General features: G+C 44.0%; 1 protein-coding gene across 7 annotated transcripts in view; it reads left to right on the top strand.

The window, feature by feature from the left end:
• ITPR1 (inositol 1,4,5-trisphosphate receptor type 1) overlaps positions 1-25,397 on the top strand; it is a 319,227-nt gene that overhangs the window by 147,518 nt on the left and 146,312 nt on the right. For 6 of the 7 annotated variants that reach the window (XM_082345346.1, XM_082345344.1, XM_082345345.1 and 3 more), the window contains exons 15-30: positions 822-982; positions 1,506-1,647; positions 4,246-4,404; positions 6,510-6,682; positions 8,068-8,187; positions 9,165-9,359; positions 11,460-11,711; positions 12,243-12,384; positions 13,123-13,276; positions 14,321-14,508; positions 18,246-18,384; positions 18,909-18,967; positions 21,432-21,593; positions 21,698-21,868; positions 22,378-22,443; positions 23,390-23,527. In XM_082345346.1, the coding sequence (XP_082201472.1) occupies positions 822-982; positions 1,506-1,647; positions 4,246-4,404; positions 6,510-6,682; positions 8,068-8,187; positions 9,165-9,359; positions 11,460-11,711; positions 12,243-12,384; positions 13,123-13,276; positions 14,321-14,508; positions 18,246-18,384; positions 18,909-18,967; positions 21,432-21,593; positions 21,698-21,868; positions 22,378-22,443; positions 23,390-23,527 (2,421 nt within the window). Of the gene's footprint in view, positions 1-821; positions 983-1,505; positions 1,648-4,245; positions 4,405-6,509; positions 6,683-8,067; positions 8,188-9,164; positions 9,360-11,459; positions 11,712-12,242; positions 12,385-13,122; positions 13,277-14,320; positions 14,509-18,245; positions 18,385-18,908; positions 18,968-21,427; positions 21,594-21,697; positions 21,869-22,377; positions 22,444-23,389; positions 23,528-25,397 lie in introns of all 7 variants that reach the window. The other variant, XM_082345342.1, reaches the window with a different exon arrangement.

The raw sequence follows: 25,397 nt of genomic DNA, 5'->3' as shown, positions 1-25,397 counted from the left end.
AGCAAGCCCAGGGCTTTTGAAATAACTAGAACCTTTTATTTTATTACATAGCTTCTGCCCTAAAGGTTGAGCAATTGTCTGGATTTCATATCTGTCTGAAGGCTGATTTTGGCTGGGGGAATGTTTGCTTGTGCCTTGACATACATCACATACCTAGTTGATTCCCCACAATCTTTATTATTTCTTTATTTCTCTGTGTATTTAAATATGTACTTTTATTTCTTGAAAGTTCTTCCAACCTCTTTAATTTCTCTCCCTGAAGCCCACCTCTCCTTTCTCACCTTGTTCAGGATCATAGAGCATAAATACACAGACATACGGTTTTTCTTTTTAAAAAATGGAATTATACTCTCACATAATATCTTTTGGTGATGGGGAAGATTATTGGAATTTTTTCCTCTACTTTAATGAACACTTTGAGGTATATAGAAAAGCTAAAAGATCGGTGCAGTGTCTACCCTTATAATACTCTCAGAAACAAGAATTACCATTTTGTACATTTGAGTTTTTCCCTATGTATTTATAAATGTGTTTTTAAATTACAAAAGTCTCAGATGCTCCCTGTAACAAATGAAGCTGTAAAATCATAGTACTGCCCCATTTCCTGCCTTACTTTTCTCCACAATACCAACCTCTAGAGGTAACAGCTGTTGACGATTTGGGGTACATCTTTCCAGGTGTTTTTCTATGTCCATTTATTTGAACCACAAGAGAGCTCTAGGCTTTTTGGATTGCCCCATGTCCCATAAATACACTGTTTGATTAATGTCTTACCCTCTCAGTCTAAGAGGCTGTTCCACAAAGACCATCTTGCTTTTCAGATTGGAACCTCTCCCGTGAAGGAGGACAAAGAAGCATTTGCCATAGTTCCAGTCTCTCCTGCTGAGGTTCGGGACCTGGACTTTGCCAATGACGCCAGCAAGGTGCTGGGTTCCATAGCTGGGAAGCTGGAGAAGGGCACCATCACCCAGAATGAGAGAAGGTGAGGGCTCCTTGCCAGAACCGATCACGCTCATCCTCACCCGCTGTGGGTTTTTGAAATCCCTTGCAGAGAGAGAGGGTGCTTGGAAGAGCTCTGTGTGAGGGCAGCAGGCCTTAGCATTTGTGGGTGGCTTCAACGTGTGGTTTTCAAGCAATAGTTATTTTGCTTTCACTGTTCTGAAAGTCTCTAAACTTGTAAATGTCTCCTTCTTTCTCTGTTTCCCTGTCTCCAACTTGGTCTCTGGAACTATCTTACTAAATGTCAGGGGTTGAGGTTACTCTGAGATAAAATGTAATGTCTAATATTTTGTGAAGGTGATAATGTTTTTGTGGACAATGTGGAGGTAGTGTCTCTATTTCACTCTTATTGGTGATTGGCCTCAACTGACAATTTCAAGGAAACTGGGAGAATGGGTTTGCTTCTGCTTAACTGGTTCCTCTGGCCTGAAGGCTTCCAAGGTGAAGCTTTCAGCCTGTTGCCCGTCGAACACTTCCCATATCTAATAGCTTTTTTTCCTCCTAAGATCTGTAACCAAGCTGCTGGAAGACTTGGTTTACTTTGTCACTGGTGGAACTAATTCCGGTCAAGATGTTCTCGAAGTGGTCTTCTCTAAGCCCAACAGAGAACGGCAGAAGCTGATGAGAGAACAGAATATCCTCAAGCAGGTCAGTAAGTGGTGACATATTGGGTTTGCTTTATAAGAAATCAGTGGTATCACTGCTCTTTTAGAGGGATGTGAATGATTTCCACCTCGCAGGCTTGATCCATTGACTTTCAAAAAAAAATAGACTTAATTTTTTAGAGCAGGTTTAAGTTCACAGCAAAAGTGAGTGGGAAGTACAGAGATTCCCCGGATACCTCATACCTCCACCCATCCACAGCCTTCCCTGTTACTAGCATCCCCACCAGAGAGGTACATTTGTTATAGCTGATGAACCTACACTGACACATCATAATTGTCCAAAGTCTGTAGTTTACATTAGGCTTCTCTCTTGGCGTTGTACGTGCTATGGCTTTGAACAAATGTATAATCACATGTATCCATTATTATCACGTCATACAGAGTAGTTTCATTGCCCTAAAAATCCTCTGTGCTCTGCCTATTTGTCCCTCCCTTTCCCCCAACCCTTGGCGAGCAACCATTGATCTTTTTTTTTTTTTTTAACATCTTTATTGGAGTATAATTGCCTTACAGTGGTGTGTTAGTTTCTGCTGTATAACAAACTGAATCAGCTATACGTATACATATATCCCCATATCTCCTCCCTCTTGCGTCTCCCTCCCACCATCCCCATCCCACCCCTCTAGGTGGACACAAAGCACCGAGCTGATCTCCCTGTGCTATGCGGCTGCTTCCCACGAGCTATCTATTTTACATTTGGTAGTGTATATATGTCCATGCCGCTCTCTCACTTTGTCCCAGCTTACCCTTCCCCCTCCCTGTGTCCTCAATTCCATTCTCTACATCTGCATCTTTATTCCTGTCCTGCCCCTAGGTTTTTCAGAACCATGTTTGTTTTTAGATTCCATACATATGCGTTAGCATACGGTATTTGTTTTTCTCTTTCTGACTTACTTCACTCTGTATGACAGACTCTAGGTCCATCCACCTCACTACAAATAACTCAATTTCATTTCTTTTTATGGCTGAGTAATATTCCATTGTATATATGTGCCACATCTTCTTTATCCATTCATCTGTCGATGGACCCTTAGGTTGCTTCCATGTTCTGGCTATTGTAAATAGAGCTGCAATGCACATTGTGGTACATGACTCTTTTTGAATTATGGTTTTCTCAGGGTATATGCCCGGTAGTGGGATTGCTGGGTCATATGGTAGTTCTATTTTTAGTTTTTGAAGGAACCTCCATACTGTTCTCCATAGTGGCTGTATCAGTTTACATTCCCACCAACAGTGCAAGAAGGTTCCCTTTTCTCCACACCCTCTCCAGCATTTATTGTTTGTAGATCTTTTGATGATGGCCCATTGATCTTTTTATTGTCTTTATAGTTTTGCCTTTTCCAGAATGTCGTATAGTTAGAATCCTACTGTATGTACCTTTTTCAGATTTTACTTCTTTCACTTAGTAAAATGCATTCAAGTTTCCTGCATCTTTTCATGGTTTGATAGTTCAGTTGATTGTTAACACACTTGTTGAATATCAGCCATGTGAGAATTTACCTGTTAGGAATCCCAACAAGAATTCAGTTGACAACTTTATTTTCCTCACAAATAATATCAAGTGCAGTGTATCCTTAAGGTTATTTCATGTATCTGGGAGATTTGGAGTATATGATAAACTCAGAAGGCCTGTAGAGGCTCTTATGGGGACCATTATAAGTCACCAAAAAATCTTACTGTAAATGAAGAATGAGTAGAAAATAAAATGAACTCACAGAAAATACATAGATGATGTAATTTGGTATAAAGTTAAATAAACTGGGGTAGAAATAAATTAGAGGGAGGAAAGTGACAAGTCCAGGGTAGTTGAAGTACACGGAAATGTATGCCACACAGTTCTCTAAAGCTGTCAGAGGCTGGGCCACTAGAGCCAAAAGAAAAACGCGTTAGTTACAAGTCCCATAGTTCTCCGAAGGAACTTGGATTTGAGAATCCTTTCTCCTTTTGGACTATGATAGACAATATTTATTAACACTCCATCCTGTTTCAACAAGGGTTTAAAGTCCCAGAATAAATTATGCCCTGCCGTTTGATGTGATAACTGCCAAATAAGACCTCTGGCTTAATGCCCATGCTCTTTTCCACAATAGTGATTCCTAGAGGGTCTGAAACTGTGGAGGAGCCTTCGTTGAGCACTTGTGTGAGCGCTACACTTATGACCTGACACTTACTGTCTACTTTAATCCTTACAACACCCTCGTGAGCTAGGTATTGTTCTCTCCATATTACTGCTGAGAAAACTGAAGGTTACCTTGACCATGATCTGTACCTGTAGGAAAGTTATAAAGATGTGTAATTTCAACCTAGAATCTGCTGATTCCAGAGTCTGTGCTCTCAGGCACTGCTTGAAACACCGCATTTTCAAGTATTTGAGGACCAATTAGGTCCAGGAGGACTGAATTCAGGGAGGAGCCAGTCCCAATTGATGGAATGAATGCAGTTTTCAGGTTCATGATTGTTTGCATAGAGAGATTTTCCTATATAGTTTAGCCACCCTTGAGGTTATATTACTTCCAAAGAGAAGGTTAGCCCTTCAAACAGTAGGTGATGGCAGTTTTTATTCTCTTCTTTCTGCAAACAGATCTTCAAGTTGTTACAGGCCCCATTCACAGACTGCGGTGACGGCCCGATGCTACGTCTGGAGGAGCTGGGGGACCAGCGGCACGCGCCCTTCAGACACATCTGCCGCCTCTGCTACAGGGTCCTGAGACACTCCCAGCAGGACTACAGAAAGAACCAGGTTGGGATTAAGGACCGATGGGAAGTGATGGACAGCTTCCTCCCTGAAGTTCATGAACTTTCCTCAATGAGTTTTAGGTGTCACATGTATATTTATTTAATGGCCAGGTAGTAGTTCATTGTTAAGTTTGCTCTTAGAAAGGAAACACAGATTTTTTTTTGCAAGCCTGGGAAGATGTATTACAGAGTTGAGAAGGATACCTGAAAATTCCCCTTCTACAGCCACCTTTGAAAGAGATTTCTTTTTCTTGACATTGATATTACATATACAGTACTTCTTATGGCACATTCCCGTAAGACTTAAGGGCACAGTGATTCCACGTGCTTATATTGAAGATGGAGTGAAATCTTTTCTTCCTGTCCCATCCATTTCCTCCATCTCTGCTGGTAACTTTCTCTTTGTTTTGGTTCTGGCTCATGTTTTATGACATTCTAAGTCATCAACTGTGTGATGACAGTCAGCACACACACAACCAATATATTCTGTCCGTGAATTAGGTGTTTTAACCTCTGTGAGGGTTCCTAACAATTGGAGATTCTGAGGAATCACTGTATCAGTAGTTCTTAACTGGGAGTAATTTTTCCCCCAGGGGACATATGGAAATGTCTGGAGACCCTATTGAGTGTCATGAGTTGGGAATTCTACTGGCATCCAGGGGGCAGAGGCCACGGATGCCATTAACATCCAGCCATGCGCCGCACAGCCCCCTGCGACAAAGAATTTTGCGGCCCAAGAAGTCAGTAGGTAGTGCTGAGGTTGAGAAACCCTGCGCTCCGTGAACTACTGTATGTGCACAGAGTGATGCTTATTGTAACCGGAATTCCAATCCCTGCCTTGTGTTACAAAAGGTTTTGTTTTTAAGCTTTGAATGCCCCTACATCTGGCCTTTAAATTTAAACTGTTCTCTGCAGTTAAAGTTTTTTGTGTGTCATCATAAAGATAGTGTTGATCCTAAGCAGTGCTCTAAAATGTTAGATGTAACTTTGTTAGCTAGTATTTCTAAACCTTTCACTTTGCCTTTGCTACTGTTTAAATATAAAACCTCACATACCCGTGATGCTATGTTTGTTAGTTTTATGGTTGCTATAAATCTACCTCTGGTGCATGAATACCATACTCGTGCCAAAGTGATTTTATTCCTTTGCAATGAGGATACGTCAGAGTCTGTAGTGTGTGCCAGGACATTTTGCTTGTACACGAGGGGACTAAACCAGTCCCTCTTGCTGCAACTCTGGATGTCTTTGCTTGGTTGCTTATGGACCCTGTGCCAGCTGGCAGTAGTACATCCCTGGGGGCTGATGAATTCCCAAACATGCATCCTTATTGAGTGAGGGCTGAAAGGTGGCCCATGTCCGGTATGTTCATCCTGAGTCACTTTTAGAATTTTGGAATTAATGAAAAAAAATTAAACCAAGTTTCAAGGGCCGTTTGAACTTTGAGCAAGCAAATAGTCTGTTTTGGGCAGGGAAAATGTCTTTGAATAGCAACAAACAAATATTCATAAGAGGCTTCCTGGAGTTCTTAAATATTTCTATGGAATGTCATGTCTGATCCCCAAAAGAGAAGCCAGAGGTGTTTTCATATGTTCTACGAATATAATTGAGTGGCTTACGTATTCCTAACTTGTTTCTGCTACCCACTGACTTTAAAAATGTATTTTCACCCCAGATAAGGAAAACGCAATGGGGTAGCATTGTTCTAAATATCCAGGTAGGCTTGACTGTGTTTATTCAGCAACACAGAGCAGTGAGGCACAGTTAAATCCTCTTGAATTAGTAATAAAATCAGAGCTGAAAAACAACTTTTGACCTTTCGAAAAATAAGTCACTACATTAAAATTTATCCAGTGGACTTAATAAAAATGCCTATCTGTAAATACAGGGTATTTTACTTAATTACATCTGTGTGGCAGGTTTCGTAAAAATAAAGGATGCGAGGGAGATTGCAGCTGCCGCCCTGGATTAGGAAGTTGTGGAAGGATGCTCCCCTGTGATTTCCCTCATGGGCAGTGGTGCTCCTCGGGGGCTGCTGCCCCCTCCCTTACTTGCAGCCTCAGCACATTGTCTCCAGTCCTCCCCACTCACCTCGCTTTCCTTCCTTCGAAGGAGTACATAGCCAAGCAGTTTGGCTTCATGCAGAAGCAGATTGGCTATGACGTGCTGGCTGAAGACACCATCACTGCCCTGCTCCACAATAATCGGAAACTCCTGGAAAAACACATCACCGCGGCGGAGATCGACACCTTCGTCAGTCTGGTGCGAAAGAACAGGGAGCCCAGGTGAGGCGGGGGCGGGGTTGATAGGCAGAAGGTGTCTTTGCATTTCCGATGCAGGCACTGAGTGGGTCGTGGTGCTTTCTCCTGGGTTTCCTTTGTCTGGGACTGTTAGGGACAGGTTTTGATTGGGCAGGTCTTGACAGCCTCTTTGATGAGTAGCTGAAAGAGCTTGGTATGGGAATGAGACCAGGGTAGAATCCTAGCTGCAACATTTACCAGCTGGGTGACCTTGAGCTTTAACTTCCTCATCCGCTAGATGGGTCACTGTGAAAATTAAATGAGAATAAATACATGTGAAGTGCCTGGCACTTAGGAGGTGCACAGTAAATGACAACTATCGGCCACTCATTCACTTCGTAGCACCCCGTGGTGATCAGTTAGAACTCCCCCGAATATCATCAGTTAGTCTTTTGCACACATAGTTGTTACTTGAGTGTTTTTATTTACATTAGTGAATTCTATCAATTCTATTGCATTCATACAGATCTCCCCCTCCCCCTACGCTCTCTTCCCTCTTTTTTTCTCCTTCTAATTAATTAAGATGCACACCATTTCAGGTGAAGTGGGAAATAGTTTACAATGTGCGTATCATGAACGGTGACCCTGGAGAGCTGAACGTGTTCTTATAAAAATGACTGTCCCCACCCATAAAATAACATTTTATGGACCATTCTCATGTGCCAGTGAGTGAACTAAGTAAGCACTTTGCATGAATTAGCTTATTTAATCCTCAGAAGAACTCTCCGAGGTTCTATATTAGCCTGTTTTGTCGATGAGAAAACTGAACCACAGGGAGGTTAAGTAATTTTCCCCAAATAACAGTACATATCAGAACGTAGTGGATCAGAACCAGGGTTCTGATTTGGGCCTCAAGCATCAGAGCCTTGCCCCTCACCACTCTGGGTACCCTGCATCCTAACCATGTCTTCCTTATGTGAACTTCTTATTTGGTGGTTCCTTCTGTTCATTTTTACCTTGTCAGCTCTTCCTCACAACCGTCACTGCCATCCTTCCTCTTTTGCTTTTCTTTCTTTGCTCTTCCTCCCTCCCTCCCTCCCTCCCTCCTTCCTTCCTTCCTTCCTTGCTCTCTTTCCCTTCCTTCCTTCCTTTCCCTCCCTCCCTCCCTCCCTCCCTCCCTCCCTTCCATCCATCCATCCATCCATCCATCCATCCATCCTTCCTTCCTTCCTTCCTTCCATCCATCCTTCCTTCCCTCTGGTGTCTGGGTTTCTGGGGGTTCCATGGATGCTGACACTAAAACCCAAAGCCTCGCTGACTTGTGTTAAAGGTAGGCCGGGTCAGTCCTCTTGAGGGAGAGCCAGGCTCCCAGAGCCCAACCCCTGCTCTGTCTACAGAAACTGTTTTATTTGGTTTCTCTTTCTCAATAGATTCTTAGATTACCTCTCTGATCTCTGCGTGTCCATGAACAAATCCATTCCGGTGACCCAGGAACTGATATGTAAAGCTGTGCTGAATCCAACCAACGCTGACATTCTGATTGAGACCAAGTGAGTGGGGTCTGCGGGTTTAAGGTAAAGAAAGATGAGAACAGGATTTAGATGGAGAATGTGTGGCTCAGTGGATGTCTGTGCTCATAGGTAATAAAACCCAGCTCCTTGATTTCTAAAGTCAGGTTGGCTGGCTATTGATCGTCCTCTTGCAAAGATCTTGATCAGAGGAATTATCAAGTTTGCTTTTGGTGTGGGCTCCTCTGCATGGTGATGTCACATCCTTTGACAGTAATGTGAGCTCACCAGGGAACGTTTTACACATCCTTGGTTTAATTTTAAGAGTTTAAAATTCTCTAATTATGATCATCAGTTTTAAATTTTAAAGGAGGTAATTCATTATTGATATTAAGTCATTGTAGGGAAGAGCTTGTTAAATCATCACTGTTCGAAAAGTGTTAATTGGTCCACAGAAGTTTTGGTAATAGTAGCAATTCATTTTTAGCAGGGGAGCAGTTTTCCTGAGAAGCATAGTGCCAGTAATATTTAAATGTTAAAAAAATGTTTATTTAAAAAACACTAAATTATGCTCTAAACTAGTGATTTGTTTCTCATGCATAACTTAATTATGGGCTTGGGCTAATTCCGACTTTCTCAACCTTGGCCTTTTGATGTTTGGGGCCACGTAATTCTTTGCTGTGGGTTCTGTCCTCTGCATTGTAGGATGTGTAGCAGCCTCCCTGCTTCTACGTGCTAGGTGCCAACAGTACCCCTCCCATTTGGTTGGGACAACCAAAAATGTCTCCAGACATTGCTAGATGTCCCCCAGGAGACACAGTCACCCTGGTGGAGAACCCCTGGGCTAAAGTGTATGAAGACATTAATGTTTGGTTCTTTGTGGTTCTGCCGATGGGAGAAGTAAAGTGGCTTTCTGTGTGTGTCTTTTTGCAGCTAGAGTTCAACGCATTAATATAGTTGATCAGTGATGAGCAAGGATTTCTAATGTAATGAGTTTCCTCCCTCCTCTTATTTTCCAGGTTGGTGCTCTCTCGTTTCGAATTTGAAGGTGTTTCTACTGGAGAGAATGCTCTGGAGGCAGGAGAGGATGAGGAAGAGGTGTGGCTGTTTTGGAGGGACGGCAACAAAGAGGTTCGCAGTAAGAGTGTGAGGGAGCTGGCGCAGGATGCTAAGGAGGGTCAGAAGGAAGACCGGGACGTCCTCAGCTACTACAGGTGCGAGGGCGGCACGGGGGTCCTCTGATGAGACCGTCTGTCAGAAAGACGGCTGTGTACTTCAGGAGTTTGTAGAGTGTAAGGTTTCGTTGATACTTAGATAGGACATCGCCATCTGGGTGTGGCTCCGTCAGAAGAAGGCTGAGTGTTTGCATCAGCCCCCAGTTACAGTTGATCCCTACCTAGCATGGCACGTGGCACGGATATATTTTGTAGTAGTTAACAGTCAGGCTGCGGGGTCACCTCTCTACATAGTAGCTTTTTGACTTTGGTCAAGTTATTCACCTCTTTATGTCCCAGTTTCTTTATCTGTAAAGTAGAGACAATACTTACAGCGTCATAGAACTTTTGCAGACAGAGCTAGGAAATGTGTGTGTCTGTACACACGTCTGTTTGTCTGTCCACGTAGACACACACATTTCTATTTCTATAGCGATCTATATAAATGTAATAAAAATCATGAGTTCACATCAGTACTTCTTCCAATTCTGTTCCAACACTGTAGCGTTATTCTAGCCTTCACGCTTCTGTATTCATAACTCCTTCCTCGGACAGCACGAAGCTGGCTGGCACTGTCCCCGCCGTGTTGTTCAGTCTCCATCGCTGCCAGTCACCTCCTCCATCCCAGTGTCACCTCGGTCCCAGCTCTGAGATCTGCTGACTCAATAAATACTTTTAAAATAAAAGAAGAGGGAAGGAAAGATGAGGAAGTGCTTACAGCATTTTTTAACAGAAATAAATAAAACTTTGCAATTACAGTGCCCTTTGTTACCTCCTGTATTCTTTCTCTCCATTCATGCAGATGGTGTGTGACCTTCCACACTCTTTGTGTGTTTATATTTTACATTTCTGTACATTCATAAATAATGCGTAGTATTTTGTTGATTCTTAAAATTTTATATGAATAGTTCCAGAGTCTGAGTTCCGTTCTGAAATCTACCTTATTTTTTCATATTGTTTCTGAAATGGATTCATGCTAATGGTGGTAGGTCCATTTCTTTCATTTTGACTGCTGAATGCTATTCCATTTTATTACTGTGCCACATTTTCATTGCTCTTTGATATTCAGTGTATGCCACAATTTAGTTTTTCATGTCGGGAAATATCCTTGTTCACATTTGTGCATATGTGTAGGAATTTCCATTCCACACCAGGGAATTATGAGATTGGGGGGTATGCATATTTTAAACTGAGCAACCAATCCTAAATTGGCTATTTTGGTGTACACTCCCACCAAAAGAGAACTTTTGTTTCCCTTTGTCTTTGCTATCTCTGAATACTGTGATGCTTTTTTAATTTTTGTTAATCTTACGAGCATGAAATAGAACATAGGTTAATCCTCATTTCACTGATACCTAGTGCAGTTGAGAATATTTCCAACTCATGATTCTTGGTAATAAATAGGGTTTTAAAGTCAGAAGCTGGAATTGGCCACCGTGGAACCTTAAGGCTTTCTTATTTCACATTATGGGTGTGGTTACTCTTTTAGTGTTTGCTATGTCTTCTGCTGGCAGTGAATGAGAAAGAGTGTTTCGGTGGTCAAATTTGGAAGTTAACAGAGATCATATGTAATTAGGTGAGGAAGAAACCGTAACATTTTGAGGAGCCCCCTATTTTTAATACCATGTTTTTCACGTGTGTGTAAAAGTCAAAGAGGAGAGCTCTATGGGATAAGACCCTGAAAGTATCATAAAATTTCTAAGCAGACTCAGTAAGGGTCTGAAACCCTTACCATTTCCTATGCGGTCTTTCACGTGCTGCATAAAAGCAGAACTAAAGAAACGGGCAACCGTTTTCAGCCTAATGCTTCCCCCCCCCCCCCACCATTTTATAAAATAAACAAGGGCAAAATGGCATCAACTAGCCATGTAACTACTCCCACACAGCAGGGTAGGCACATGTGACTGTTGGCGTGGCTTGAACTGTTCCTTTTTCCGCTTGGTACAGAAGCCAGAGTTTGCATACACAAGCAAGTGAAGAGTGTTGATGTGTAGGTTCCCGTGGCCACCTGTCACTCCTATGAGAGTTGGGGCCCCCCTGCGACTCTCCTGCTGTGTGTTTCCATGAGAGTGAGCCCTGTGTAACTTTCCTTTTCTCCAGGTACCAGCTGAACCTCTTTGCGAGGATGTGCCTGGACCGCCAGTACCTCGCCATCAACGAAATCTCGGGCCAGCTGGACGTGGATCTCATTCTCCGCTGCATGTCTGATGAGAACCTGCCCTATGACCTGCGGGCGTCCTTCTGCCGTCTCATGCTGCATATGCATGTGGACCGAGACCCACAGGAGCAAGTCACTCCCGTGAAATACGCCCGCCTCTGGTCCGAGATTCCCTCCGAGATCGCCATTGATGAGTGAGCCTGGCTCCTTCACCTTGTGAAGACCTCATTCATGTTGCTTTAAAACTTCTTAGTTACAGTGTTCTACGTAGCGGAAGACAAACCACTTATGGTCAGGTTAATAAGTCTAGTTAAATCAGAGAGGAAAGATGAAGTCATTTTTTCTTTAAGCTTAAAATATAATTAAGGGTGGCAAATGTTACTTGTTTCCTCAAGAATGTAAAAGATGGCATGATTGTCCTTTTATATCTCTTTTATTCTACAAATATTAAAGTGTCTCCCGCATGCCAGGCTCAAGGCATCTATCTGGGAACAAACAAGAAAACTGTGTGTACACTAGTGGGGAAAGACAGACAGTAAGCAAGATAAAGGACTAAAATATATACCTTGGTGTGATGGGTGCTGAGGAGGGAAAAGTGAAGTAGGGGCAGGAGGATGGGAAGTGTTGGGGTGGATGGTGATAGCTTTGGGGGCTGAGCAAACAGGGAAGGCCTCACTGGTTAGAACTTGAAATTTGATTTCCTTTTCTTTCTCCTTTCCTTTTAGCTATGATAGTAGTGGCACTTCCAAAGATGAAATTAAGGAGAGGTTTGCTCAGACTATGGAATTTGTGGAGGAGTATTTAAGAGATGTGGTGTGTCAGAGGTTCCCTTTCTCTGATAAGGAGAAAAATAAACTTACATTTGAGGTAACTCATGGTGAAGTGATCTGTGTGTTTTGTCTGCTTTTTATTGATCATTTTTCTATGGGGTAAATAGAAAATAGGTGGTGATTTTTTTTTTTTATCATGCTACTCTGGTTTGGTAATAAAAAGGAATTCAGCTCAGTTTTGTTGCCGAGTAAAATAGAACTAATACCAGTCACTTGGCTTGAGGTAGTTATGCTCGTGGAAGAAATACATGTGGTGAACTGAATCATGTAGAAAGGATAGAACATTATGTGTAATCTGTACATTATACTAAAAGTGACAGGAAAGAAACAGTCTGTGCTTGGGATCTGTCATAGATTAATCATTTGAGGGACATAAATCCTTATTACCTTTGAGTTGAGTATTTCTCTTTGAGATCACTTTGCCTTTTGAGGAGTTAGATTTCCAAGGACTGCTGTTATCTGTGTCCTTGATTTGTATACCTTGGCTTGCCCTGTATTATCTCTGGGAAGCTGCACAGAGCCAATGATGAGGTCAGTTTTTTATTAACCAGTCAACAGAGCAGATCAGTAGCTTTGCAGGGTTTTATTTCTTATTTTTTCTCCTTATGAAACAAAATGAAATTTGGTCAGAAACTGCAAGTAAAATAAATGCCTTCTCTTACTGTAAAGAAGATCAGAATCAGTCATTTATAAAATAGTTAACCTAAAATGGAAGTGAAGGATACTGTTTATTTAATACCATCTTCCTCCTCTCTCTCTTTTTTAAATACAATAGGTTGTAAACTTAGCTAGGAATCTCATATACTTTGGTTTCTACAACTTCTCTGACCTTCTACGATTAACCAAAATCCTCCTGGCCATATTGGACTGTGTGCACGTGACCACAATCTTCCCCATCAGCAAGATGGCGAAGGGAGAGGAGAATAAAGGTGAGAATAACATGGAGAAGCTGAGGAGGGAGATCTCATGGCGCCCATACGTCGTGACACGCTTGCCCGGCCTCTCCTCCTCCTGCTTTTCTCATACTTACTGTGTGATGGCGCATCCTTTCTTTGTCCTTTTCTTCTCAACTTTTCATTATGAACATTTTCAGATATAAATAAAGGCGGAAAGAATAGTACAGTGGACACCTATAGACCCACGACTTAGAGTCAATGATTATTAACACTTTATTGTATTTTTTATAGTTATATATATGAGTCTGTACATTTCACTGCACCATTTGAAAGTTGCCTAACACTTGCCTAATGCTTATGTCTTAAAAATACATGTCCTGTCATTGTTCTTGATGTGTCATGAGGTCCTCAGATGTTTATATTAGTATATGAATAAGTGAAATCCAGACTGTGTCTGGGTATCCTATTTCCAATTTGTAAATAGGAAAATCTGCCTTTATATGTTTTTTTTCCCTTCTGTTTTAGGGTCGTAGTAGACACATACTAGGTACTCATGTGTGGATTATTGTTTAACTGGTCTCTACAGCTAGAATAGAAAAAGTATGTTTACTTACATCCTACTATCTGTTAGGGCCTGTGCTCAGTCATTTTGCATACATTTTGCCACTTAATCTGTGTCAGTTGGGCTCCGTTATTCTTATTTTACAGTGGAAGAAACTGACCCTCAGAGGTAGCATAATGTATTCAAGATCAAGTGGCTGTTGGTAGCAGCACCAGATGTGGGTCTTGTTAGCTCCTGCAGCCCTAGTTCTGTGCACAGCAACAAGCATGTAGTAGGTGACCAATAAAATTTGGCAGGTGAATTAACATACATAAATGCTCCATACTCTTTCCCCTACTCCTTGAAGCCCTGCATTTCTGATGGTTGTTAACCGTTTCAGGTTCCCGGGGTCTTAGAATGTATTGGAACAGAGACATGTTAAATTATTTGTCCCGAAGAGCCTCTGCCCTTGGCCAGGTGCCCTGAGCGCACACCAGGGATCTGTCACGACCAAGGTGTGTCCTGGCCCTTCCTAGGTAGTAACGTGATGCGGTCCATCCATGGGGTTGGAGAGTTGATGACCCAGGTGGTGCTCCGGGGAGGAGGCTTCCTGCCCATGACTCCCACGGCCGCCGCCCCTGAGGGCAACGTGAAGCAAGCAGAGCCGGAGAAGGAGGACATCATGGTGATGGACACCAAGTTGAAGATCATTGAAATACTCCAGGTAACCATGGGCCGGGGCGGGGGCAGGGTGGGCGGGAGTGTGCTTCCCAGGGGACCATCTGCATCCGGTGTCCCTGCTTTGATGGAGCCCTAGGCTTTCTGGGAAGAGAGTGGAGGTAGAGTCTTAGCTCAGCCTCAAGTGCTCTTTCTGAACTGGCCCTCTGCACCCTGTGCTGTCATCTCCTGCCCCTCCCCAGCCTGCCCTGTTCCTCCAGCCATGCCAGACTTTCTGCAGTTACCTTAGATTTCCCTAGTCTTTGGTCTCTGTCTTCACCCACTTAGAATTAACTCACTTATGCTTCTCTACATAGCTGAATTCCCTGGTTTTTGTTCATAACTCAGTCAAGGTTCTGTTAAGTTTGTAACTCCTCCCTCAATCCTTCCCTTCCTCCCTCCCTTATTCATTCATTCATTCATTCAACAGCCATTTATAGAGACTGATTCCATGCCAAGTACTTTTTTTGTTTGTTTTTTTGTTTTACCTCTAGCAGTGTTACTGTGAGAGGGATATATTTGTTTATATTTTGAGTACCACATTACCAATTAATTATAATTATACAATTTAAACATCATCTACCATTTCAGTTAACAATGAGAATAAAGCATATTTGTTTCTAATGCTTTTTTTTTAATATGCATTATCTCATTTAATCTTTTTTTCACACACACACACTGTATTTTATTTTTACAAGAGATAAATAAACTGACACCAAGCATTGTAAATGGATGACCACAACAAAAGCAACAATGATTGCAATTACCAAACACGAAACACACTCATACTATGTCATAATATTGACATTCAGTCCAGTAATCCTCCACTGTAACAGCTACTTTGCAGTGAAAATTGATTTGTATATTTTTTGCCTCTGAGTCCTTGTGGGATTTTTTTTTTTAATTCAAACAGAAAGTCACAAAAATTATAATCATCCTCATCAGTTCACTCAGTCCCATGTAATTAATGTTTTTTTTCATCTTGATCTTTTGTTAGCACTTTTATGAATTCATCAGTTTTCCATTAGAGTTCTGAAAATGCTTATTCATTCAGTTCAGCAGTATAGTCAGTTACCAGAAACCTGTACTTGTCAGAGCATGCCGAGTACTTTTAAGCACTGAAGATCCAGCAATGAACAGCATCATTCCTGCTTACATTTTGATAGGAGGCATAGACATATAAAAATGTATATACTAAGGATGTTAAAATATAACAGAGAGTCAAGATGGTTTGGAGGCCACTGGGGGTAAAGGCCACGGATACTGTTTTTGATGGGGTTGTCAGAGAAGGTCTCCCCATTAAGGTTATGTGATCAGAGACCTGAATACAATGAGGGAACTAGTATGTGGGTATCTAGGAAAACAGTCTCCGTGACTCCAAGAGGGAACAATAAATGCAAAGACCTGAGGTGGGAGCATACTTGACAAGTCTGGGAACAGGTCAGGTTCAAGAGAGAATGGGAGAAGATGAAATGGGGAGTCAGTACATACAACCTCTTGAGTGGATTTGCTGTAAAGATGAACGGAGAAGAGTGGGAAGGTGGCTGCAGGGTGATTATTGGTAATATTTAAGTTGGGAGATGTCAGCAAGATTGTATGCTGAATGGGAGTGATCATGTAGAGAGGGAAGACTTACTGACGAAGGGGAGAGAGGATAATTGTAGGAGCAAAGTCCTGGCATAGGCAAGAGGGGGTGGGAGCCAGTTTACTGGAGAGGCCGTGATCTTCCATATGAGAACCTCCCAGCCTGCCAACAGTGTGCATTTTCCTCTTTCTCCTCCTTGATAATTTTTTATTCATTAACAGAATCAGCTGTTCCTTCATGAAAAGAATACTGTTATCACCTTTCTCTTTCATCCCGCACTGCCTAATCTCAACCCCGGAACATGGAGTAGAGAACTATAAATGTTTACAGATTTGAGGATTTTTTTTCGATTCTGAAATCACAGTTAACTAATGGTTTGAAAACATTAGTGGGACTCCTCAAAATAATTACTAAAGACAATAAAGAGTGATTTAAATAAAGAAGAAAACTCATTGAATTTATGTCTGACCAAAAGTAGAGAAGGATCTCAAGGATTTCTTAGGCCATGGCTTACAGGTCCCAAGTATGCGAATATCGTGCATGTTTATCAGAATTGATGCGGTGTGAAACTTGGTCACATCTTAAGGTCTACTCACTGTAGTAATCTGAGAACATTTGGTTGATGGATTCATTCTTTCAGCAGATAGTTACTGATCCCTTACCATATGCAAGGCACTTTGCTGGGCTCTATGAGGAAGGCACAGATGATTTGGACACGGGCTATGTCTACAGGGGGTTTATAGTCTAATAGGAAGATAAGGTGTGATGAAGCTGTGTGTACATGGAAATAAAACCATGAGAAAAGTGTTCTCCTGAGATGCGGGTAGGTCATGTGATCCCATTTAGTAAGGACCAGAGGAGGTAAGATTTTCTCTGAGCTTTTAGGCCTGGACGGGATATGTATAGAAACAAGGGGGCGTTCTCAGGTGGATGGAGCGGGTTGAACCAGGGCATCGTGGTGCATGGATCAGTAAGCTGTTCTCCTTGGGCAGGGACGTGGAGCGGTGCTGAAGGGAAGTTATCAGAAATGAGGTTGGAACGGCGGACTGTGCCATGCTCTAGGGAGCTCTGGGTGCCTGAAGTATTAGGACTTTACTCTGTGGGGAGCCTTTGAATGCTTTCAAGCAGGGGGCTAACCTAAGAATAAGCACCTTTGAGACGTGGATCTGGTAAACTTGTTTCTGTAATGGCCGAGGAGGGAGATAGAGGCCGTGAGCGGGGGTAAACGACGGCGGGAGAGAGATCCGTGAGGAGTGGCAGAGGTAGAACCCGCAGGGCTTGGTCACTGATGAGATGTGTGTATCAAGGAAGGAAGAGTTGATGGTCCTGAGGTTGACTGAGGGCGGGAGAACCCAGGCAGAATGGACACTGTTAGTTTGGTACAAGACTGAGTTTGAGACTCTGGGAAAACACCAAAGGGGATGTCCCGCAGTCAGTAGGAAATGTGGACCAAGAGCCTGGAAGATAAGCCAAAGATCTGTTTCAATCCAGGAGAGGTGACAGCCCTGGCATTGGGTAAGGTCGCCAGGAGGGCCAGGCAGAGATGAGAGAACGGAAGGGAGAATGTCGGTAAGGCCCTTAAACAATGCCAGGTGGTTGATCTTTCTTTTTGGCTCCAGCCACAAACATGGAAAAAGTGGCTTTCTGTTGGAGTGGACAGGGAGGGGATACAGGGAGTGAAAGAAGAGGGAGCCCAAAGGTTTGTATCTACATCAAAGAAAACAATCAGTAATAGAAAATAAGAACCAAAGTAATTTTCAGTACTGAAAACACATTTTTCTCTGTCAGTTCTTTTAGAAGCAGCCAACTTCACCCTTCTTAAGGCCCAGAGTTGTCATTCAATACTTGCTGAACTAAAGCAATGTTTTATAGAGGATGGAGTGGGGAGTGAGTGATTTATTGTTCTGAGCATTAAATTAATTGCTGGGACGCTGGAGTTTACACTAGAAGCTAAGGTGCTGTGGGCAAACTTGATATACTCCTAGAAGTCTTTTGTTAAAGTGACTCTTGAAATCTAAGCCAAATATCTGACTCACGTAGTGTTTAAGGTAATTGATGCAGCAGACGCCAGGCCCAGCCAGAGTGCGGTGGCTTGGCAGAATGTTCCAGGTGGTCTGCTAATGTAACCAATCTGTTTCCATTTCCACTTGATTCTTTAGTTTATTTTGAATGTGAGGTTGGATTATAGGATCTCCTGCCTCCTGTGTATATTTAAGCGGGAATTTGATGAAAGCAATTCCCAGACTTCGGAAACATCCTCCGGAAACAGCAGCCAAGAGGGACCAAGTAATGTACCAGGTTAGTGATGCCAGAATGGGGTTTGAGCCATAAAATGGGACCTGGGTCTAATGAAAACTGGAAGTCCAAAGAGTACGTTCTAGAACAAGGGTAATATGTGAACGTTTTTGAAGATGACTGCATTTTAGAATGAGACCCTGAGAGTCACCCTTCTGGGGCAGGGGAATAATTGAAAGGGCCCAGATCCCTTCTGGGATAGGTCTTATTTCCTTCCATCTTGGAGTGTCTTAGTCATAAGACAGCTGAGGGTTCTAGTGTTACGGTGAAATACAAAAAAACAAAAAACAGAAAACCCAAAACAAAACTCTCCAAGAAAATTTACTGTCCACTACCAACTTTTACTCATGGTGGATGCTTTTCCCTGCCCAGGAAATAGTGGTGATGGATAAGGAGAAGGGTGGTGGTAGAAATAACCCCACCTGTCGAGGCCTGAGGGGCAGGGGCAAGCCTGTTTGGGGGGACGTTCACGAGCAGCACGTTTTCACCCCTTCCTGCGCCTGAAGTTCTGTTCTCCGACTTTGCAGGTGCTCTTGACTTTGAACACATTGAGGAGCAAGCCGAGGGCATCTTCGGAGGAAGGAAAGTATATTTTCAGTTTCTGTTTTGTAGGTGGTTCTAAGATGGGGGAGGCTTCTCTTTTCTAGCTCTCAAAGGCTTCTCCTTTACTGTTCTAGGAAACGTTTAGTCTTTGGGTTTAGGTTGTTTGACTGCTCTCTTTATAACTGTCAGTACTCAGGTCAGAGTGATCTTAGTTGGGTTCACGTGTGTGTGTGTTTCCTTCTTACGACAGAAAGAATTGACGGAGGTTTCCCAAAGTACACACATTACAAAACTTTTTTAAATGGTGAGGAAATAGAGTTGAAAGAAAGGGGGGGCTCGAAACAGAGTGAGTGTAGCAAGATCATTGCTGCTAATGGGCTGCAGTCACCCCCGAGCCCTTTAGAAGCCAAGCAAAAGTGAAAAGGACACAGGCACTTATACTGTTCTTTCATTGTCCCAAACATGAGATTAATGTATGAACCCCTTTCTAAAAGATGAGATTGCTCAGTGTTGACTCAAAATATTGTTATGAGACTCAAATACCTATAAGCCTCAAACGCCGGCAAACTTGGTATAAATACCTTCTATGCATAACTCTTAGAATATGCACACTTGGTTGAGTTACCTACTGCCATGTAATAACCTACTCTCAAAACTTAATGGATTAAAACAACAGTCATTTTATTGCCTCTCACAGTTCTGTGGGTTGACGGGGGCTCAGCTGGATGATTCTTCTGTTGGTCACTGTTGGGTCTGTCGTGCAGCTGTGGTAGCTGTGACTGGGGCTGGCACGTCCATGTTGCTCTCCTCGCATTTCTGGCTCCTTGGTGGAGGTGTCAGTAAGGCTGGGACTTGTCTCTCTCTGCACACGAGTATCTTGGGCTTCTGCATAGCTTGGTGACCGGCTCTAAGTGCAGAGACCAACAATGTGCAAGCGTTAAGCAAGCCTCTGCTTGCATCATGTTGCTAACGTCCTATTGGTCAGAGCAAATCGCCCGGCCAAGCCCAGCATCAGTGTGGGAGGGGCGTATACAAGTGTTTATACAGAGAGGGACCACCGATGTTAACAGTCTACCACGGTGCTTAATGTAAAACCTGTGAAATTTGAATTAGCAGCAGCGTTTACTCTGTGGAAGAGGTTGCTGTTCTGAAACTCAGGGGTTTTGAGTTTAACCTGATGTCATTTCGGTCTGCCGAGTGGTGTCTCAGCTCTCCCACCACTTTCCTGATATTGAGCAGCAATGAAAGCTTCTTCACACCTTTTTGGAGCACGTAGCACGGGCGGAGGCTTTACGCACTGAGTCCCATCTGTGGCCTTCTTGCTTGTCTGCAGCCACAGAGGTCCCAGCGTTCGGCCTTCATTTGACTGGAAATACAAATTGGGCACCGACACAAAAACTGAGTGGCAGCGCTCAGGTTCGAGGTGGTCTGCCATTTGCTCCAGCACGTGCTTGTTACTTTTTTACTTGTATAAGTAACACACAGTCACGTTACCGTAGATACTGAGAGAACCCCTGATAATATACTGACTAACCCCAGTTGGAGGAACACTGAGTTGGGGTGATTCACGGCAACACTCCGCAAAGTGGGGTCTGTGGGACCGAACCGCTTGCTACCAGTTTAGATAAGTGAGCCTTTGGGCACTTTGATGGCAGTTGGATACTGTGACCGCATCCAAGTGCACCATCAGTGGACATGGTACAGACCAAGACAGCAGTTGGCTACAGACTAGACATAAAAAAAGCTCATCCTTCACCACAGAGGGTTTGCTAGGTGCTGAATTAGAGCATCTTAAATAAAAAATAAACTAGTAACTCGGGAGAAACACAGCTGTGTGCAGCTCTCAAACCACAGGTGAAGCCCAGCAGAACACCAGTTGGGAATCTGGTTGCAAAGCCAGGCCTGTCACTGTGGGAAGGTGGGGACTTTGGTTAAAAATTTGACAGTTGTGACATCTTTTTATTTTTTTTAATTTATTTATTTTTGGCTGCATTGGGTGTTCATTGCCGCCCACAGGCTTTCTCTAGTTGCGTCGAGCAGGGGCTACTCTTCATTGCAGTGCGCGGGCTTCTCATCGCGGTGGCTTCTCTTGTTGCGGAGCACGGGCTCTAGGTGCGCTGGCTTCAGTAGTTGTGGCATGCAGGCTCAGTAGTTGTAGCTCATGGCCTCTAGAGCGCAGGCTCAGTAGTTGTGGCGCACGGGCTTAGTTGCTCTGAGGCATGTGGGATCTTCCCGGTCCAAGTATCGAACCCATGTCCCCTGCCTTGGCAGGCGATTCTTAACCACTGTGGCACCAGGGAGGTCCCCAGTTGTGACAGCTTAACTGCCCCCTCACCTCAGAGTATAGTTGAAGAGCAAATAAGATTGTATGTTGTTAAATGAGGCAATGAAAAGCCAGGTTGGCTGGGGTGGGCTACAGAGTCAGGAATCTCACTAGGTGAGGTATGTCTGGGCCCAAGGGCACGGGAGACGGCGTCTTGGCTCATTTGGCCTTTCCCCTCAGTGAGGAGAACACGCCCCTGGACCTGGACGACCACGGCGGCAGAACCTTCCTCCGGGTCCTGCTCCATTTGACGATGCACGACTACCCACCCCTGGTGTCAGGGGCCCTGCAGCTCCTCTTTCGGCACTTCAGTCAGAGGCAGGAGGTCCTGCAGGCCTTCAAACAGGTAGGTCGGGTTGCAGTGTGTGTGTGTGTGTGTGTGTGTGTGTGTTGTTGGCATTGTCTGTCTGAGAGGCTGTTGTGAGTCACTAATGAATTGCATTTGTTCAGGTTCAACTGCTTGTTACCAGCCAAGATGTCGACAACTACAAACAGATCAAACAAGACTTGGACCAACTGAGATCCATTGTGGAGAAGTCAGAGCTTTGGGTGTACAAAGGGCAGGGCCCCGACGAGGCCATGGACGGTGCATCTGGTGAAAATGAACATAAGAAAACAGAGGTGGGTGACACACAAGTTACGCTGCAGGAGGAGATGGATGGGGTCCTCAGAACAAGTAAACGTCCTCCTCCGGTTTTAGATAAAAATGCAGATTATAGGATGGGCTTGATTCTCAAGAGGTCTGCTTGTTAACAGGGTGACAGCCATTCTTCCAGGAAGTGAGCTACAAATACAAGTTCAGCGTCCTCTCTCGTGCCACCTTGGCCCATGTAGAACAGACTTTGAGTGAACTAGCACCAGGTGTCGCTTGCAGACGCACTTGGGAAAGAACCTGTTCTCCAGCCATGCCTGGACTATCATCCTCTCCCCCATCAGTGCAATAATGTGCATCCTCTCGCATCAGAGGGGAGCTGAGTTGTGAGCAAGTGAATGACAGGCACAAACCCAGCATGACAGCTGGAAAACGCTGCAAAACTCCTGTTCTTTCCTAAATAGTGATGCTAATCCTAGCAAACAGACAGGAACCTAAGAGTTGTACAAACCCCACTCATGTTCATCTTGGTTCCTAGGAGGGGAATAACAAGTCACAGAAGCATGAAAGCACCAGCAGCTATAACTACAGGGTGGTCAAAGAGGTAAGTGCCCCCTCTTGAGCTTTTCCCTTCATGGAAAGTGTAACAGGGAGAAAGTAAACCTCTGAGGTTAAGTGCATGGGTTTTAGTGTCAGGTCTTGGTTCAAATCCAGCTCTGCCACTTATTATTTGTGTGTCTTCAGTCCCCTCACCTTGTATAGGTGCCGCCAGCACCTATACTTCTGAAGGTTTACAGGTGAAGGAAGAGTTAAGTGGTGAAATTGTCAAGGATTTACCTCAGCGGCTGGCACGTAGTACCCACCAATGAGAACCATAGTTCTTTAGGAATCTTTGCACAGGGTAGTTCAAAGTTGGGAGGTTGGAGCTTGGTGTTTTTTACCCTAGAGCAAATTCTTCCCAAGTCCTTGGCAATGATCCTGAGTCATATCATTTTAGGAGCTCTGAAACCATCCCACTTGCTGATGGAGCCGTAATCCATTGGTTATTCTGGAAGACTTGTTCTTAGCCGTATGTGGCTTTGGTTTAATGCAATCAGTAGGGATACTACACGTTAGAGGAGTTTCCCTCGTCTTATGTTCTTAATATACTGTGATCCCTTTGCCTTTCTGTCCACACCACCCCCTGCAATCTTTTTTCCAACTACACTTCCTAGTTTTCTGAGATTGATTTCTTTTTTCTTAAAAAATTTTTTTTCCAACTTTGAGGTATAATTGACAAAATTATAATATACTTGACAAAGTGATGATTTGATATACATATGCATTGTGAAATGGTTACCACAGTCAAGTTAATTAAACATCCATCACTCACAGAGTTAGGTTTTTGGGGGGAGCCGGTCGGGGGAGATAAGAATGCTTGAGATCTACTCCCTTAGCAAATTCCAAGTCTGCAGTGAGGTCTCATGAGCTGTAGTCACTAGGCTGTAGGTTAGGTCCTTGGAACTGATATGGGGGTCAGAGGAGAAACTTTGATGCTTTCTTTGTACCAGATTTTGATTCGACTCAGCAAACTCTGTGTCCAAGAGAGCGCGTCGGTGCGGAAGAGCAGGAAGCAGCAGCAGCGCCTGCTCCGGAACATGGGCGCCCACGCCGTGGTGCTGGAGCTGCTACAGATCCCCTACGAGAAGGTGGGCGCCCGCATCCGCGGCTGCCGCTGCATGGGGGGCGGGTTCCTGGGTTTCTCCAGACCCTTCGCACTTGGGAACGGTTGGTGCAGAAATGAAGCTGATGTGACGATTGTCACTATAAAGCAATCTCAGGTAATTTATATGAAACAAATAGAGCATCCTAACAATGAAGCAAAACCACCCATAACCTCCCTCCACTTGGAAGATTCTATAAAGAAGGAGCAGCCTGTGTATTCTCTCCCATACCATGCTGGATGGGGACAGCTTGGTCTGAATACAAAGGTCTGATGACAGAGCTGTCTCTGCACATGGGCTTGTGCTGTACAGTTTCGTCTGCAGTGTTACTCAGGCATGTAAGCACTACAAGTTATAAATGCACGTGGGGACATGGGACTCGCCCACTCAAGGTCCTCACTCATGCTGACAACTGGTTGAGTTGGATCTGTCAGATACTGCTTGGCCCTAAGTCTTCTGGTCTGTTGCTAACCGTTACACTGCGTCTCCCATTTTTCGTGTTAGCATTTGGCATTACTAGTGATGGGATTGAGGGAAGGAGGATAACATTTGCATCCGTGTGGCCTGACAGGGCACTTTCAGAAGCATTCATTCAAGCTTCTAAAACCCAGTATGGCGATCTTGGTGTTGCCACTTGATAGATGAGGAGACTGAGGCTTGGGGAAGTGTAGAGTCCAAAGGCATAGACGCTGGTCTCTTGAGTTTGCCAGTGGCTCCCAGACACTCGCTAGTGAAGAGTCGCCTGAAGAAGGTTCCCCGCCTAGTGCTTGCAGGGTGCCAGACACTGTGCTGAGGCCTTTACGTCATTTGCTCATTTAATCCTCAGGACACCCAGATGAGATAGGTGGTACTATTAGAAGGCCCATTTTAAATGAGAAAACTGAGGCCGGAGAGGCTTAGTAACTTGCCTGGAAGGCCCAGCTGCACCTCGCAGAGTCAGCTCCGCTCACCTGCGGAGCCCGGGCCTTGGACCTCTGTGCCTTCCACCTTACCTGTACCTCACCTTTGTAGGTAACACACCTTTACCTGCTGCCCTGCACTTTAGGAAGTTCCCTGCCAAGGCCCCCTCCTCAGTCATGGTGCCTGTGTGAATCAGATGAGTCAGGCCTTTCACCAGCCGCCAGTAAAGCACAAGTTTAATCCCTCCAATAGGTCAGGCACTTAACTAAGTTGGAATTAATGTAGACAGGTGTGGGTGTCATCCAAACGTGGCTGACATTTGGACTAGAAAGAGCAAGTGGGTTTACCTCCCTCTGTGTAAAGCGTGTGAGGAGGGAGTTTGCTGGCCTTGGCTTTGCCTCATAATAACGTTTCCCTAATGAGAGACATTCATTTACAGAGCAGTGCTGAATCGATCTATAGGAACCAGATTCGGTTGGAATTGGTGGCTCAAAGGCAGAAGATGGTGTATGTGTGTGTGCGTGTAATTTATCTGGTTTTTGGATGGGTACGGTCATCCCAGTGTGTGAGAACAGTGGAGGGATTCCTACCAACAGCTAACCTCTTGTTATGTCTTTATGAGCTTGCTTGCCCTGTAAAAGTCTGCTTCGAAGGCCAGAAGCTTTTTAGTTAGCTTGTGCACCAGCAGATTCCTTTCTTAGCTGAAGAAGTGGAAGAATGCAGAGTGGTTCAAGGTTGCTGCGGTGTCTGTCTGTCCCAAACCCTCTGGTTTCTTAGAGCTAGAAGCTTTGCCCCTCTCTCTGTAAATGGGAGACAAATGTAATACCCGTTCTGTTGTTCTGAGACTTGCTAACGATGTCCTTTTAAATCTCCTGCTTTGTTCGATTGTCACACTGACAGCTCGGATTCCTTCCATCAGCGTTCTCGGCAGACGTCTTCTGTTTTCTCGCAGGGT

Source organism: Balaenoptera borealis (assembly GCF_965194805.1).
Source record: "Balaenoptera borealis genome assembly, chromosome: 12".
Taxonomy (NCBI): domain Eukaryota; kingdom Metazoa; phylum Chordata; class Mammalia; order Artiodactyla; family Balaenopteridae; genus Balaenoptera; species Balaenoptera borealis.
Note: the sequence above shows the minus strand (reverse complement) of the source record. Positions and strands in the feature narration are given on the sequence as shown.